The sequence below is a fragment of the Saccostrea cucullata genome, unplaced genomic scaffold, assembly GCF_032062105.1.
Source record: "Saccostrea cucullata isolate Sc308-1 unplaced genomic scaffold, CSIRO_AGI_Scuc_v1 ctg71, whole genome shotgun sequence".
NCBI lineage: Eukaryota > Metazoa > Mollusca > Bivalvia > Ostreida > Ostreidae > Saccostrea > Saccostrea cuccullata.
This window is the reverse complement of record NW_026936410.1, coordinates 280002-295559: the sequence shown is the minus strand read 5'-3', so window position 1 is coordinate 295559 and position 15558 is coordinate 280002. Positions and strand designations below refer to the sequence as shown.

The 15558-nt window shown below is 33.6% G+C and overlaps 1 protein-coding gene across 1 annotated transcript in view; it reads left to right on the top strand.

The window, feature by feature from the left end:
• LOC134245527 (dedicator of cytokinesis protein 9-like) overlaps positions 1 to 15558 on the top strand; it is a 55659-nt gene that overhangs the window by 38798 nt on the left and 1303 nt on the right. Inside the window, 21 exon segments of the mRNA XM_062727808.1 lie at positions 627 to 781; positions 984 to 1050; positions 1187 to 1240; positions 1361 to 1473; positions 1687 to 1802; positions 2083 to 2220; positions 2472 to 2528; positions 2845 to 2970; positions 3332 to 3445; positions 3859 to 3912; positions 5065 to 5100; positions 6281 to 6496; positions 6886 to 6943; positions 8165 to 8274; positions 8369 to 8491; positions 8641 to 8751; positions 8881 to 9030; positions 9698 to 9908; positions 10324 to 10514; positions 12253 to 12353; positions 12605 to 12743. Coding sequence (XP_062583792.1) covers positions 627 to 781; positions 984 to 1050; positions 1187 to 1240; positions 1361 to 1473; positions 1687 to 1802; positions 2083 to 2220; positions 2472 to 2528; positions 2845 to 2970; positions 3332 to 3445; positions 3859 to 3912; positions 5065 to 5100; positions 6281 to 6496; positions 6886 to 6943; positions 8165 to 8274; positions 8369 to 8491; positions 8641 to 8751; positions 8881 to 9030; positions 9698 to 9908; positions 10324 to 10514; positions 12253 to 12353; positions 12605 to 12743 — 2440 coding nt within the window.

Here is a 15558-nt window from a genome sequence, read left to right as displayed (position 1 = left end):
GGAGTGTCACAAGGTGAAACTAAAGACTATCATAAATAAAAAAAATCTCTTAATTATAGCTTGTTATGAAAATTACTTATATTACTACATATACTAAATATTAAGGGGTAGGGGATATTCAGAGGTCATGGGGTCTTCAAGTTTGCTGTGAGACCTTACTATTACTGGATGACATCAACATTTGAAATATAATGGCTTTGATTATTTTTGAGATCCACTTCCAACAGTCTATTATAATGGAACTTCAACCATACACAATATCTCTTTACATATATAGCATAAATTAAAAACTCAGTCACCCCACTCTTTTCCAATGTCTACAAATCTCTGAAGGGATGTTTCATTTGTCAAAAAGCATGTAAAATATTTAAATTATATAATTATTTATATAGAAGAATCTTCATGTATTTTGTTTTGTTTTATATCTAAACATGTTTATATGTTGCAACACATAAGATAATGAAGGGAAATATATTATTTTGGACTGGGACAAATTTGAATGGATTGATAATAGATTGCTGTGTTGTGTGTGTTTTTAACACAGTTTGTTTTCTGCTTTTGGAAATGTTCACCTCTGAAAAGTACACTTCTTAATTTTTTTAATGATCTCTATTTATCTGTTTTAGGGTGTCCTCCAACCAGAACATTAAGGACTCGGCCTCTGACATTTCTGGAGCCCCCAAACCTTCACAGATCCTGATGAAGTACCAGAAACTGGACATTATGGAGGTCAAAGACCTGTTACTGTGTTTCCTTCATGTCATCAAGTATCTGCCAGAAGGTGACTATATTAGAAGTGTTTTTACTTATATTGTAAACTAAAATCAGTCATATATTTTGTCTGGTAATCTGATAATTCAGAATAAGAAGTAAGACAATGCTCTCAAGAGTTTTTGATTGTTTAAAAGAAAAATTAAGAACATTTATGACACAGGGTAGTTCTTTGCATTATGCATTTTCATTATTGAACTCTTTCATTTCAGATATTCTTCTTGGTTGGTTCCATAACTCCTCAGAGTTTGATATCATTGATTTCTTCAGTATACTAGAGTAAGTCTATTTACATTGCTTAATTTATATTCATAAATGTGGATCAAGTCCTATTTTTGTTAGATGATATTGATGTACTAGTGATTTTTGCAAGATAAAGAAGACTTGCTTTCAATAATTTCATGATTTATTCAAGGGTGTGCTTAAAGAATTTCCAATACCAGGGAAGAAAGAAAATTGTTGACCTAAGGTATGTTTGTTGAATTTTACCCATAATTTTATGATGTTGATTGCTGAAGATATAGTGGAAATTGCAATGCAATATACATGCTGATTGTTACACTACTGGGATTCCATTTTGACTTTATAGTGTGATAGGGGACAGTACAAAAGCCTCTACAATGCCCATGAATAGAAGATCTGTTCCCAGTCTGACCCCGCGGTCACACAGTCAGTATGAGGGCATGGGAGAACCAGGGCATGGTCAGTCTCTCTTATGGACATCTGATTTCATCTGTAGCTTCATAAAACAGTAGTTCTTAATATGTAATGATGGTATATAAAGGAGGTTAACAACATTTTGCTCTAGATTAAATTCAGTGATCTTGTTACATTTATTAAAAGGATTGATATAGACTGTCTTTTTTCAAAGCAATTATCACTGTAGTAAGACACTTCCCAATTTGATTATTTCAGCATCCACCCCATCAGAAGGGAATGCTGTGATGAAGGCATTACAGGAAGCTAACATGTCTACAGAAGTGGGACTGGTTGTGTTAGATGTCCTAACTTTATACACTCAGACATTTAAGGTTAGTGGACTAGATCTAAATGGCTCACTTTAATGTGCTGCAAAGTCTCACATTATGGTAAAAATAATAGGTATAGCAGATCTCCAGGCACAGCCAGAATTGCTCCATCACATTGTTAAATTAAATATATCAAGTAAATCCAAGCAAGTTTATCTTAAACTCTTAAAACAATATTAAGAATCCATGGTAAGGAGAATTCATTTTATTCACCATTATGATAACAGTTTTACAGTACATTGAAATGATTTTTAAGTAAGATATCTCTGACTTGTGATTACAGCGTAACCTGGAACACAAGGATGGTGACAATAGTCTGATGAGGAAGGTGTTCAGTCTGTACCTTAACTTCCTACAGACCAGTCAGTCTGAATCTCTACAGAAACACGTATTTGCGTCCTGGAGATCCTTCATTAAAAAGGTGAGATTTTTGTCTTCTTATACTAATACACTTGGCATCAAGAACATCTACATTGTATATCTTGAATAGATTGGATATGTTAAAGTGAGTTGGATGTCCCAATCACTTTTTCTCTATTTACTTCAAAATCTTCAGTCTTGATAAATGCATGTGTGAGATATGATAATTTCATGGACTTGAAAGAAAAGGTTGTTGTTGATGATCACTTTCCAAATAGACTGTGTTGATGTAAATTTATTTGCACATTTCAGTTTCAACCAGTTTTATTCAAAGGAAATGCTTCTCTCTGTGGAGAACTTTGCTATGAGGTTTGTTGACTTAAATTTTACAAAACTTGTGTATCAGTATAGAAAAAAAGTTCTAGTGATACTGTGAAATCACAAATTTTCGTGGGGGTTTAATTTTCGTTGTTTTCGAGGTATGACGAGACCCACGAATTCATGTCCACCATGAAATGGAAAATGTTGCATGCATAAGTAATCAATAATTCTTGATCCACGAAATCTAATCCCCAGGAACCAAGAGATTTTCCTCAAACCACAAAAATTTGACCCCACGAAAATATGTGATTTTACAGTAATTGAAATAGTTGAATGTATGTTTCAGAAGAAAACGTTTTTGTAGATTTTGAGGTGCTGTAACTCTAAGCTACAATCCACGAGGAAAGAGGCCTGTGCTCTCCTTTATCTACTGATGAGAAACAACTTTGAATTCACCAAGAAAAAGAATTTTACCCGAGTCCATCTACAGGTGTGTAAAAATTATCACAGACACTGATATATCACAAGATTTACCGATATACTGTAGATCACTTAATTTTCGCGACACCTTATTTTCGCGAGATAGTCATTGATTCTTTGTCAGCGAGACAAAATTTTCACGTATTGTGGTCATTGCTCTATATAATCTTAAGGAATGTATTATACGCGAGGCTTAATTGTGCGAAAATAAAGTTCTCGCAAAGAAAAAGTGATTTACAGTAGCCAAAGTGTTAGGCTTAGGTAGTAAATTTACTTGTGGATCTATTTCTGTATGATGTACATGTATTTACAATTTTGTTTGATGACCTTTAATGCCTATCAAGTTTGAGTTTTATTTTGTGTTGCTGTAGGTGATCATCTCAGTGTCCCAGCTGATCGGTGGGGTGGTAGAACTCAGTAACTCTAGGTTCACAGACAGTCTGGCTATGATCAACAGCTACGCTGCCAGTGACAAGGCAATGCAGGTAACTTATCCAACTCTGTAACCACTGAGCTCTCACTGTAAAGAGTTAACTTAGTTAAATGTAATTTTACTTATGAGCTCAGATTTCTGAATTCAGTTATGCCAGAGTCTTAGTGTAATGATTACAAATTACTTTTATTATTGTCAAAGTAAGTGATTTCTTGCTTGTAGGAGATCATGGTTGATGAAAACCATGTATGTAATCTAGTATGTGTGTCAGTTTGGTAGCTGCTAAATGATTTGCTTTATATTAGAGTGTAGTGTGTGTTTTCTATAGAAATTTTTTTTTCATGGTGTGATCTAATTGTGAAGGTTATGATATTTAATTTTCTTTAAAAATTAATTGCAAAGAATGAAAACTGATAATGTGTGAAGATAACCAGGAGTTAAGCTTTACTGTTTCTTTGATTAAAGCCTTTAAGTCCGTTTGCTAGTCTGGTCGGGGGAATATATAGGCACCACACTGAGGTAACCCTGTCAGATCTCTTGGTATACTGATTTTCTTTATTTATTGACTTTGGAATGCCTCTGCTACAGCCTTGCTCTATTTTATAAATTTGCTGTAAGTGTTATGGAACATTTTTTACAGGACTGTGGAGGTCTGGGATTTTCTATAGCTGTATTTTGAAAATACATGTATCATAAACAAATCAAAGGACAAATTTTCAGTGTCATGTCATGTTATTCACACTGGAAAATTCTATCTTTGCATACATTTTCTAACTAATTTCATGTTATTGATGTATATTGAATAACACATTGAAATTTTGTCCAGTATTTTTGACATTTATATGCATTTACTGAATGTTGATGTTGTTGCTTCTCATACTCTGCAGACTCGGGTAATTCTGAAGGACTCGGCCTATAATGGCCTCTGTGCAGAGAGAAGGGTATGATCTGCTTGCCCAAACATTACATTGAGATTTGTATTTGGTATAATGGTGTATTCATTCACCCAGATGCATAATTTAAACATGTTACACAAGATACACCTTTGTTAGAATGTGACAACCCACAAAATGATGTATGTCTCCTTACTTAATACTGAACTTGTATTACTGATTGAAATTCTACTATACTTTATGTGCTAGTTGTACGGAACAGTCAGAATTAGCTTGCTGTGCATTCTTGCTATTAAAGTAACCTTTGTATCAATGTCTAAATGTTGTCTTCACCCCGTGTATAATAGTGACTATGAAACAAAGCAGTCATAACACATTAAAATCATCACATAATTTTTGTCCATGCATTTTTGAAGTACAATTTCATTCATCATATACGTGACTGGAAGGGTCAAAGGACACTTGCTAAGCTTTATGTTGCACTGTGATAAAATGAATAAGCTGGGAGTTAAAAAGGATCATAATACAGTAAACAGGATTGTTTGAATATGCATCATTGGGGTGAAATTTAACACTGCTGGTAATTATTTCCAGAATTAATTGGTGCCTATGTCCAGAATGCATGGCTTCTTCACATACTTATACATGCATATGTACAAAGCTATAGTCACTATCAAGTACATATTTTTTCCCATTTTATGTAGACAGTTTCTTCTGGATTATTACTAATTACAATTTTAAAGCATTTAGAAAAAAAAGCATGATTAATTTTTACCAGGGTGATGGCAAAGGACGCAGAAAGGGCAACAAAGAGGTAACGGTCGTAGGCCACGTCTGCTAATAACCTACTATGGGGCACTCCATGTACTAACAATTATCTGCAAACTAACTCATTCATATTCAAATATTTAAAAAAAATCTAAACTCACTATCATTCAATTTGGTAATTTATGGAAAATTCAAGTTTGAGAATTAACGTAAAATCATTTGCACCTTGCATTACAAAGACGTCATGATAAAATTATATTTTTCACTTTTTTAATAAATTGATTAAACTCTGACATTTCTTCTACTAAGTATGGTTTGTATAAATTGACTGTTTTAACTACTTGTTTACAAACCTTTCTTGACAGTCTTGTATCTGATCTGATGTTAAGTAGAACTGTCACATTCTTATTTTGACCTAAGCTTGGCTAGAGAAATGTTTATGGTGTATGTTGCAGTATGAGCTAGCGTCTTTGTCAATTAGGCTAATGGTTTATACATCTAAGCTGCAGTAGTATATGTAATACAATGTCAGTTTTGCTAGGGTAACATATGTAGTGGTATATATATATCTGCTCCAGCCATGTTTATAGTACAATCTTCATCAGTAATTGCTATTTGTTCTGCCTGCATCATTTGTAAATTGTTGTTCCGAAATTGTCTATTGTTTGTCTCCAAATTACACTAATACATGTTTTAAGACATACATGAAAATTGAGTTACATGCACAATAGACCAAACAAATCACATTTGACATATAAAATCTACTGGTAATTTTGCGTAGAATTGGATGATTTGAAATTCTCATTATGGTTTGTGATTACAATTAAGTGTCATATTTTTTCACGTGTCTATAATTATTATATAGTACTCCTTGACTGAGGAAGTGGTATAATAAGAACACCGACCAAGATATTTCAACAAGCACATTGTTACCTAGTCACTATCTTGTTTACGTCCATGTTTTGGCACACTAATTACACAGCAGTTTATATGTAGATCTATAGTAGCAGACATTTATTGCACATCTACACCCCTCTATCTGTTGTACTCATGAACACCTGATTCCCATATGATATTTACATTTCTATCTTCCATTTCTTAATGTTTCTTGTGATCAAATTTAGGTTTAAAAAAAAATGATAGAAACTTTGATTCAATGCTATTCACTTGCAACATTTTGATATTCTGAATCATAGTATTTATATGAATAATGCTATTCAATACAGAAAAGTGGATTCCCATTAGAGGTTAAAGATTTAACGAAGCGGATCCGTACCGTTCTGATGGCGACGGCTCAGATGAAGGAGCACGAGAACGACCCTGAGATGTTGATTGACCTTCAGTATAGCCTTGCTAAGTCCTACGCCACCACCCCAGAGCTCAGGAAGACCTGGCTAGAGTCTATGGCCAAAATCCATCGTAAAAACTGCAACTACTCTGAGGTAAGGGTGGCTAACTATCATATTCTGTTTAAAGGATAGAATTTGTTGTTTTCTGCTCTCTGAAGGCAGGGAACATCAGTTTGGGTCTATCCTTCCTTTCTGTCTGTTTAACATTTAAATTGTGGGATGATATTTCTTATATTCTTTTCCTTTTTTTGCAATGAAATTCATATAAACTCCCTATAATTTGAAGAAGACCCTATTGATTTGAGGTCACAAACCAAGGTCAGAAGTTCATGTGTTGCCTTAAATGGTTTGAAGGTGAAAGGACAAAGTCACAAACTTGCAACCTACATGTCATATTTTTAAAGTGTATTACATGTATATTCAGCAGTATTTCCAGCAACAAAGCAGAGTGAGATGTAAATTTCATTGTTTTTATTTTTCAGGAAGCCCACTGCTTCATCCACATTGCTGCCTTAGTTGCTGAATACCTGAAGAAGAGAGGTTTGTGTTTAATTTTGTCAGTCAGCATTTCTGTAGAAGATGAGACTTGAACTGCACAAAACCATGATTAATTGTAAAGATTCTGTTTGAAGAATAATAATATCATTGGAATTCCAATCTATTAAAAAAAATGTTAGAAATTGATTCAATGTGAATACATACTCGTAACAGGCAAAATAAAATCACGTAAGTGACAAATATTGACATGTAAATGTTGTATTTTTATAAAAGCATGGTGTCATGTTTATTTTGGATTTTTTTTTTTATTTTTAACTTTGCAGTGTCAAAATGTTGACTTCCTTTGTAGCAAAATTATGTCAGTTTATTTATATTAATCAAGTACAATTTTAAGATATTGTAAATAACACATAGCATGTCCATGGAACATTTGTGTTGCCTATTGTTTTATATTTTGCTTCTTTTTTCACATTTGTGTATGATTTATAAACACGGTTTTTGTCATGTTGAGTAAGAGAACACTACTTTCACGTTTACAAGTAGGTTAGGAATTCAGTGATATAGAGAACAAGACATACATCATATAAGACAAATTCTTCATATACCTATTCAAAAATAAGAAATTTATGGTTTTACCATTTTCCACATTTCTTGCAGTTTTCTTTGGTAAACAAGGTACAATTTTGTCAGTAGATTTAGGGGCAGAAGGAAACATGAATTATAAAGGGAAGATTAGAAATTACAGGGTCCCTTATTATCTGCATGTGTAATGTTTTCCACAACTTCTGAATTTGGTACATATATATTTTATTATCATCCATATAGATTTTTGGGGGTGTACTATATAAATAATAATATCAATAACAATTATTATTAATTTTATAGCAACTTTGGAATATACTGTTTATTTTCATGTACTAGTTAGTTTATTTAATGGCATATTGTTACTCGTTACTTGTAAATATGAATAAAAACTCCACATATCACATAGTAGACACTGAAAGTATATTTGAAAACTAGAAATGTCTGGTAATTTTGAGTCAATGTTTTTAGCCCCCATTTTGTTAAAGGCAATAAGAAAGTTATTGAGTCATTCAGATATGATAGAGCCTTGAAAATTTGGTATGGTTTTCTTGCAAAAGCACTATTAAAGAGCCTTAACTGTGAAAATCCGGGTTTAAACCCTTCTCTAAAATAAAAATACATTTAAAATCAGATTTCCATCTTCATATTGAATTTTAACAATTTGACACTATTTTGTAGACTGTTTCCCCCAGGGCTGTACAGCCTTTTCTGGGATTTCCCCCAATGTTGAGGGGGATGAATCAGGAATCAAGGACGACTCAGGGATGCAGGATGTGCAATACACAGAGGTACATATTTAATACAATGACCAGGTATAAGTTTAAAATTATATTGCAATGTTTGGGAGATTCTTGTAGCAGTTGTCTTTCTTCCCTTTGCTAGGACACAATGGTGGAATACTTGGAGAAAGCCTGTAGATCTATGGAGCTGGCAGAGAGATATGAAATCCTGGGGGACATTTATAAACTGATCATTCCTATCTATGAATACTCAAGAGACTTTGATGTGAGAATTTAGTCTAATTGATATACTAGTAGATGTTAACTGAAAAATGAAAACTTAGAGATCATATTTTGTACTGAAAGAACCTTCTATATTTCACACTTTTAGCATCATACTTGTTCTTTACATGAAGAAATCGTTCTTTTTTTAAGAAACTGGCCAGTTCTTATGACAGTTTGTCTAAGGCCTACACAAAGGTGGTGGATGTCACTGCTTCAGGGAAGAGGTTGCTGGGAAAATATTTCCGTATTGCCTTCTTCGGGGTAAAATCTCACATCTGTTGTTATAAATGCTTCACAGAAATCCGAACACTTAATTATTAGTTTACCAGGTTATATATATAGATTCTTCTTATTGCTTGTGCTGTTGTAAGTTTATCATTATACTTTCAGTCCTCATTCTTTGTGGAGGAAGATGGTAAGGAATACATATACAAGGAACCTAAGGTAACAAGTCTACCAGAGATCTGTGAGAGACTTAAAACCATGTACAGTGAAAAGTACGGGAAAGACACAGTCAAACTCATCATGGACTCTAATAAGGTGGGCGGGCCATAGCCTTTACTGTAGAATGTTTGTTGGGAAAACATATTCATCACATACCGTATAATCCCTTTTAACCGCCCCTACCCCTATAAGCGCCCCCTTAGGTCTTTTTCAATTGTCAGGAAATAATGGCCCCCTGTAAGTGATTAAAATCAACCAGAATCGTATCAAAAAAATATAGTGTCTATCATCCAATTTCTCAATGGAAAATGAACAATTTAGCATAATTTGGGTGGATTATCTTCACTTTAAATAAAGTTAGACATTATCTTAGTTGTTTCTTGTATTTATTTTTATTTTCAAACGATTTTTTGAAGTTAAAATATGACATTAAATATCATAAAGAGAACACCAAAATAACCGCCCCCTTTTTGCAATTTTCTAAGCGCCCGGGGCGGTTAATAGGGATTATACGGTATTGGTTGTCCTACGTACCTAAGAAATTCAATTTTACTTTGAGACAACAATGATTGAAAGCATTCTATGTGGAATACATTAAAGTTTTGTGTATTCACCTAAACAGAGCATGTTAAGAGTGAAGTATGCTTGGATGCCCCTGAGAATATCACATGGCAGATTGTTAATGTTATGACCAGAAAGAAGGTGTAAGTTTCAAGATTCTTTTCCTATTTCATTTCTTTAATATTGTCAAATTGTTAAACAGGTAAACCCATCAGAGTTGGACCAGAAGTTTGCCTACATCCAGGTGACCCATGTGACGCCGTACTTTGAGGAGAAGGAGCTACAGAAGAGAATCACAGAGTTTGAGAGGAACAACAACATCAAGAGATTTATGTTTGAGACACCGTTCACCAAGGCAGGCAAAGCTAGAGGAGAGATACACGAACAGTGTAAACGTAGAACCATTCTACTTAGTAAGTTCATTTATGAGTCTCTTTGAATTGTATGGTAAAAATGCTGTAAACAGAAACTGCTTTGTTTAAAACAAGTGAAGTAAATCTTTATCTTGAAACCACTTGGCCTGGAAATTTTAGGGGTGGGGGGCCTCTACCAAATCAATCTTTCTCTGGTATTTGACAGAATGATGTACAAGATACAGAATTTTAATTATATTTTTACAGTTTTTCAAACAAACATTTAAACACTTGATGATGAGATATATGTCCATGTACTGAGTATTTGCTTACTATGCAAAGTAATTTTTACAGTAACTATATAAGATGTAAATGACTGATTTTAATCCAGTCTTGGACCAACTGTAAATTCCTTAGTATAAATAGGTTATTAACAGATACAGTGTATTTAGATGATTTATGTTTATGTTAACAGCCTCCCACAGTTTTCCCTACATGAAGAAGAGGATAGAGGTTGTGAAGAAGACAGATACAGTCCTACAGCCAATAGAGGTGGCTATTGATGAGATGCAGAGTAAAGTGGTGGACATCAGAGAAGTGGTCAATCTGTCCCGACCAGATCTCAAGAAACTCCAACTCAGACTACAGGGCTCTGTCAGTGCTCAGGTAAGTAAAGTTAGCAGGATATCAGGGGGGTGGGGGTCTATCTGTCCTGGCCAGATCTCAAGAAACTCCATCTAAGGCTACAGGGCTCTGTCAGTGCTCAGGTAACTAAAGTCAGGTGTGTAAAAGCAGGTGAACAGAAGGGAATCTACAGTCTCGTGGCAAAAGTATTCGTAAAAACAAAATGGCGGCGATGTAAACAAAATTAGGTCATCGATGTTTTTCTTCAGTCTACATCATTTTATAAGTTTAATCTTACCTCAATATTTTGTTAAACACCCCTTTGCCTTTATTACCACTTGGATTCTGCGTGGAATACTCCTGTAAAGGTCCTGGATGAAGTTAGGATGGATATTTTCCCATACCTGTCGAATGGCTGTTTCTCGGTTCTCAAATTCTGTACCCTTTTACACAGTTCCTGTTTAAGTTTTCGCCAACAGTTTTCAATTATATTCAGGTCAGGGCTTTGAGCAGGCCATTCCATTGTCGGTATATTCTCTTGAACCATAAATTCCTTCACAGACCTGGCCCTATGAACGGGGGCATTATCGTCTTTAAAAAGGTATTCATTTGATGGAAAATGTGCAGCAACGACGGGCCAAAGATGATTGTCAATTATCTCTATATATTTCTGAGCATTTATGTTCCCATCTACAACACAAAGTGTGCCGACTCCATTATACGTAATACATCCCCAGATCATTAAATCCAAACGTCGCCCGGCGGGTGGTGCAGGTTGTCATTCCTCTCCGGCTTTTTTCCATACATATACACGTCGTTCGCCATCGATCATAACCTTACATTCATCTGTAAAAATTACTTTTTTCCAATAGTCATCCACAGTTCTCTTCTTTGCTTCTTTGCACCATTTCACACGCTTTGTTTTATTCACTTCGCGCACACGCATTTTTTTCTTTACCAGTCGTCTTCTGTATCCATCTCTATGTAAAATTCTTTTCACAGTACTTTCTGAGACAGTTCCAGGACCAGTTTCATTCCTAACATTCGTTAATTCCGTTAAACTTTGCCTGCGATTCATTTTCACCATTCGAAAAATTTGTCGCCCATCCTGTGCACTGCACTTTTTGGGTCGGCCACTTCTTGGTTTGTTTTCAACATTTTCAGTTGTTTTCTGACGCTTCAAAAACGTATGCACTGTTGATAATGGCCTTCCGATAATATCCGATATTTCTTTTAGTGTCAAACTTAATTGTCTCAGTGATAAAATAGAATGTTTCTCTTCATCTAATGTTTGCTCACAGACCGAAAGTAACTAATGCAGACGAAAAAATCATCAACCAATCACGTGATAAATGTCTCAGTGAAGTTTGAAGTAAAGATCAGGTGTGTAAAAGCAGGTGAACAGAAGGAAATCTACCTCAGACTCAGTGCCTGATCTCCAGAAACCAACTGGAGCACAAGAGCTCTGTAATTGCTCACCTAACCTATACTATTGGTGCTCACTTCCAAAAAAGGTAATCACCTGTAGATTATTGCAACCTCAGAAGTTTAAAACACAGAATTTGATTTACTACCTTTATTGCAAAAAATTCACCCACAGGAAATATTTATTTTATGATTTATCTTGTCAATGAACTATTAATTATAAATAAATATTTCCTTAAACAAATTACCTGCTTATTCAACAATATTAAAATTCTACTATTAAAGTTTCATTAACACATCTATGAAAATTTCATATCATTTAGCAGTTATTAAATGTAAATATCTTATTCTACAGGTAAATGCAGGTCCAATGGCATATGCTCAAGCATTCCTGACCAAAGAAAAAATAAACAGTTTTCCAGTGGAAAAGACAGACACTCTTAAAGCAATTTTCAAGTATGTATACATATTAATCAATCATGTATTTAAGATTCAAGACAGCATGCAGAAAATTCAAAAAAAAAAAAATCAATGATAGCAATTTACCATTTTACAACTAATATGCAATTTGTTAAAAAAAAAAAAAGAAATGCAACTGTATTGATGTTTTTCCAGCTCATTTCTGGTACTAACACTGCTAAGAAGCAGAGCACAAATTTTCAGAATCTTTTTATTTTGTTTAAATCCTACATTTGTTGACCTTTTAGGGACTTTGTTTATGTATGTTCTGATGCTCTGGAGTTGAATGGTACACTGATAACAACAGAACAGAAGGAGTATCATGAGTCTCTCTCCACAGGTTACCAGGAAATCGTGGATAAACTCTCAGACATGTTCGGAGAAAAGGTAAAGCCATCTACTCTGTATTTGCTTAAACCAGAAATTTGCATGAACTTTGTAAAAAGAAAATAACATTATAAAAGCAAAATGGAATGTCATTCTTATCTTACATATGTTTGCGATATATTTTTTTCTTGTTTATAGCATTTTCAATGCTTTTTAATTTATATTTCTTTTAATTGCATCTACAGTTTATTATCATTTAAATTGTGGTCACTTCCCCTAGCAAACCTCCTGTTTAATCTACTATGCATGTTTTATAATGACTGAATGCCACTTATTAACTTGTTACAGTTTTATATATAAGATGGTAAGAAGAGCTACTACACTAATAATAAGTAGTTTGTCACTTAATTTACGGTACTAAATGATGTGTGTTAATAACATAATATTTTCTTACAACACCTTTTAAATGCTTTTTGTAACACAGTAACTGTCACTTTTTGAACTGAAGTCCTCCATTTCTCTGACTTTTATACCTATCAATTTCAACAACATTGTAAAGAAGAGGCCTGTGGGCCAAAACACTCACCCAAGTCACTTCTGTCACCTGTACTTGTAGATAAATGTTGACCCTTTTTGTCAACAAATTCATTATTTCACTGCAACACATCTAGGCTCATTATGTTAACTCTACCTAGGAATGCCTGCATATATTTGACTGATGTCTATAAGTCCTACTTTAAGTCCTACTTTTTTTGATAACTTTCCTTTTTTAAAAGAAATCATAAAATTTTCATGACACTTTATTTTCATAAAATAATTATTATGTATTTAAAAGCCAAAACAATTTTTGTTTATTGTTGCATCTAATTTTTAATAAAACAGATATACCTGAGAGTGATATTCTTACAAATAGCCACATATAGTTAACAGCCAAATGTAATTATGCAAAAAAAAAAAAATTTGATGAATTAAAAGTGATTTTCAGAATTCCCATATTATAAGTCATTGTAATTATTCTTTCTTGAATTGATGCCATTCTTTCCTATGGAGCAACTTTGAACAATTAAGTTTAAATCTCCTTAATCCAAGGATGCTCTGTGGAAAAAAAATGTTGAAATAAATCCAGCATGTTAAAAATTTTGAAAGTTTTACCAGCAGTGTACAACTGACAGATGGACATATTTTTTTTTTCAGGGAAGCTCATTTTGAGTCATTATATTAGTTTAAATGAATTAGAAAATCATACCAAATGCCATGTGACCAAATTATTCATCAAAATAATAAAAAGTATGCATTTTGGGGAAAAAACACAAGTAAAAATATTATGTTACACATAATTACTGGATTAATTACTAGCTACCATTTGCAGTGCATGGCCTGTTAATTCCCAAGGAATGCAGAATGTGCATTATGCCCTTGGCATTTAGGATTAGGGCATTCATTATGCTAGCTTCATGCATGGACAGTGTAAACAATAGAAGTGATACATGTCAGTGGTATTACATCATTGACTAATTGTACTGACTCAGACAGGATGATGTCAGTTCTAGGCCAGATGCTGTTGGTTTATGGTTAAAAATTAAATGTTTAAAGGGGTTTAGAGCAGCTATAGAATTTGTAATTAAGCCCACTTGATAAAATTTCTTTTAAAAAAAAAACTATATATGATAAGTGTCTCAAATGACCCCTAAAATGAAAGTCTCCATTTTACTTTACATATAGGTCTACTTTGCACAGCTATACACGTGTACTTTATATGTGATTTTAACTTCGATCAAAATGCCATTTATTTATAAATATGACATGAGGTTCACCTTTTCCCGCCATTTGAGCATATTTTGTATAAAACTGCTTATTTGAACTCTCTTAGCCCCACCCCCACCCCTTATCAAAGATTCTTGAGTATATACATGTAGATTTTGCCCTGTCCATATGTCTAGCTGTCTGTTTGCCTACAAAAAATTTAACCAAGATTGCTCATAACTTTTGATTGGTTGGAGATATGGCTTTCATATTTAACATTTGTATACCTGTCTTTGGGTATCAACTTAAATATATGAACTCTTGACCTTGGAGTTTGACCTACTTGCAAGAATTTACCCAAAATTAACCCTGGCCACAACTTTTGAACAATTAGTTCTAGGGCTTTCATACTTCACAGGAAAATTCATTATGACAAAATTTTCCTTTGATATAAATAATTTTGATCTTTCGACCCTGACCTTGGAGTTTGACCTTCTTTTGAAAAACTTTAACCTTGGCTGTAACTTTTGAAAATTTGATGTTAGGGCTTTAATATTTTATAAGTATATTTCTTATGTCAAGGCCTTCTCCTGGTTACTTTCATTATTTGACCCTGACTTTGAAGCTTGACCAACATTTAAAAAAACTTCAACCTTGGCCATGATATTGAATGGTTAGTGCTTGGGTTTTCATCTTTCAAAGGTTATAAATTCATTGAGACAAGTCCTTTCTCTAGGTAACTGAATTTTTCATCTCTTGACCTTGTAGTTTTCAATTTCATACGAGAAACTTTAACCTTTACAAAAAGCTGCCATACAGGGACATCAGTGTTTCACAAACACATCTTGTTATAGAATTTAATGTTATACTGTGTGTATACTAATTATTTCATTCATGATCAATTTCAATATATATGTGTTTTAGTGGATGTTGAAGTCATTGCAATCAAAAAGGGTATTGTAATTTACTATGATAAAGAATATAGTACACATTTCTTTTCACAAACAATCTGACACCTTTGTTATTGCAGTGCACACATAAATCTTATTTTTCATTGTCACAATAAATAACCTTGAAATTCAAAAATGACACTGCTCTGGTTTTGTAATATTTATCTCTGATTTGATTTAAT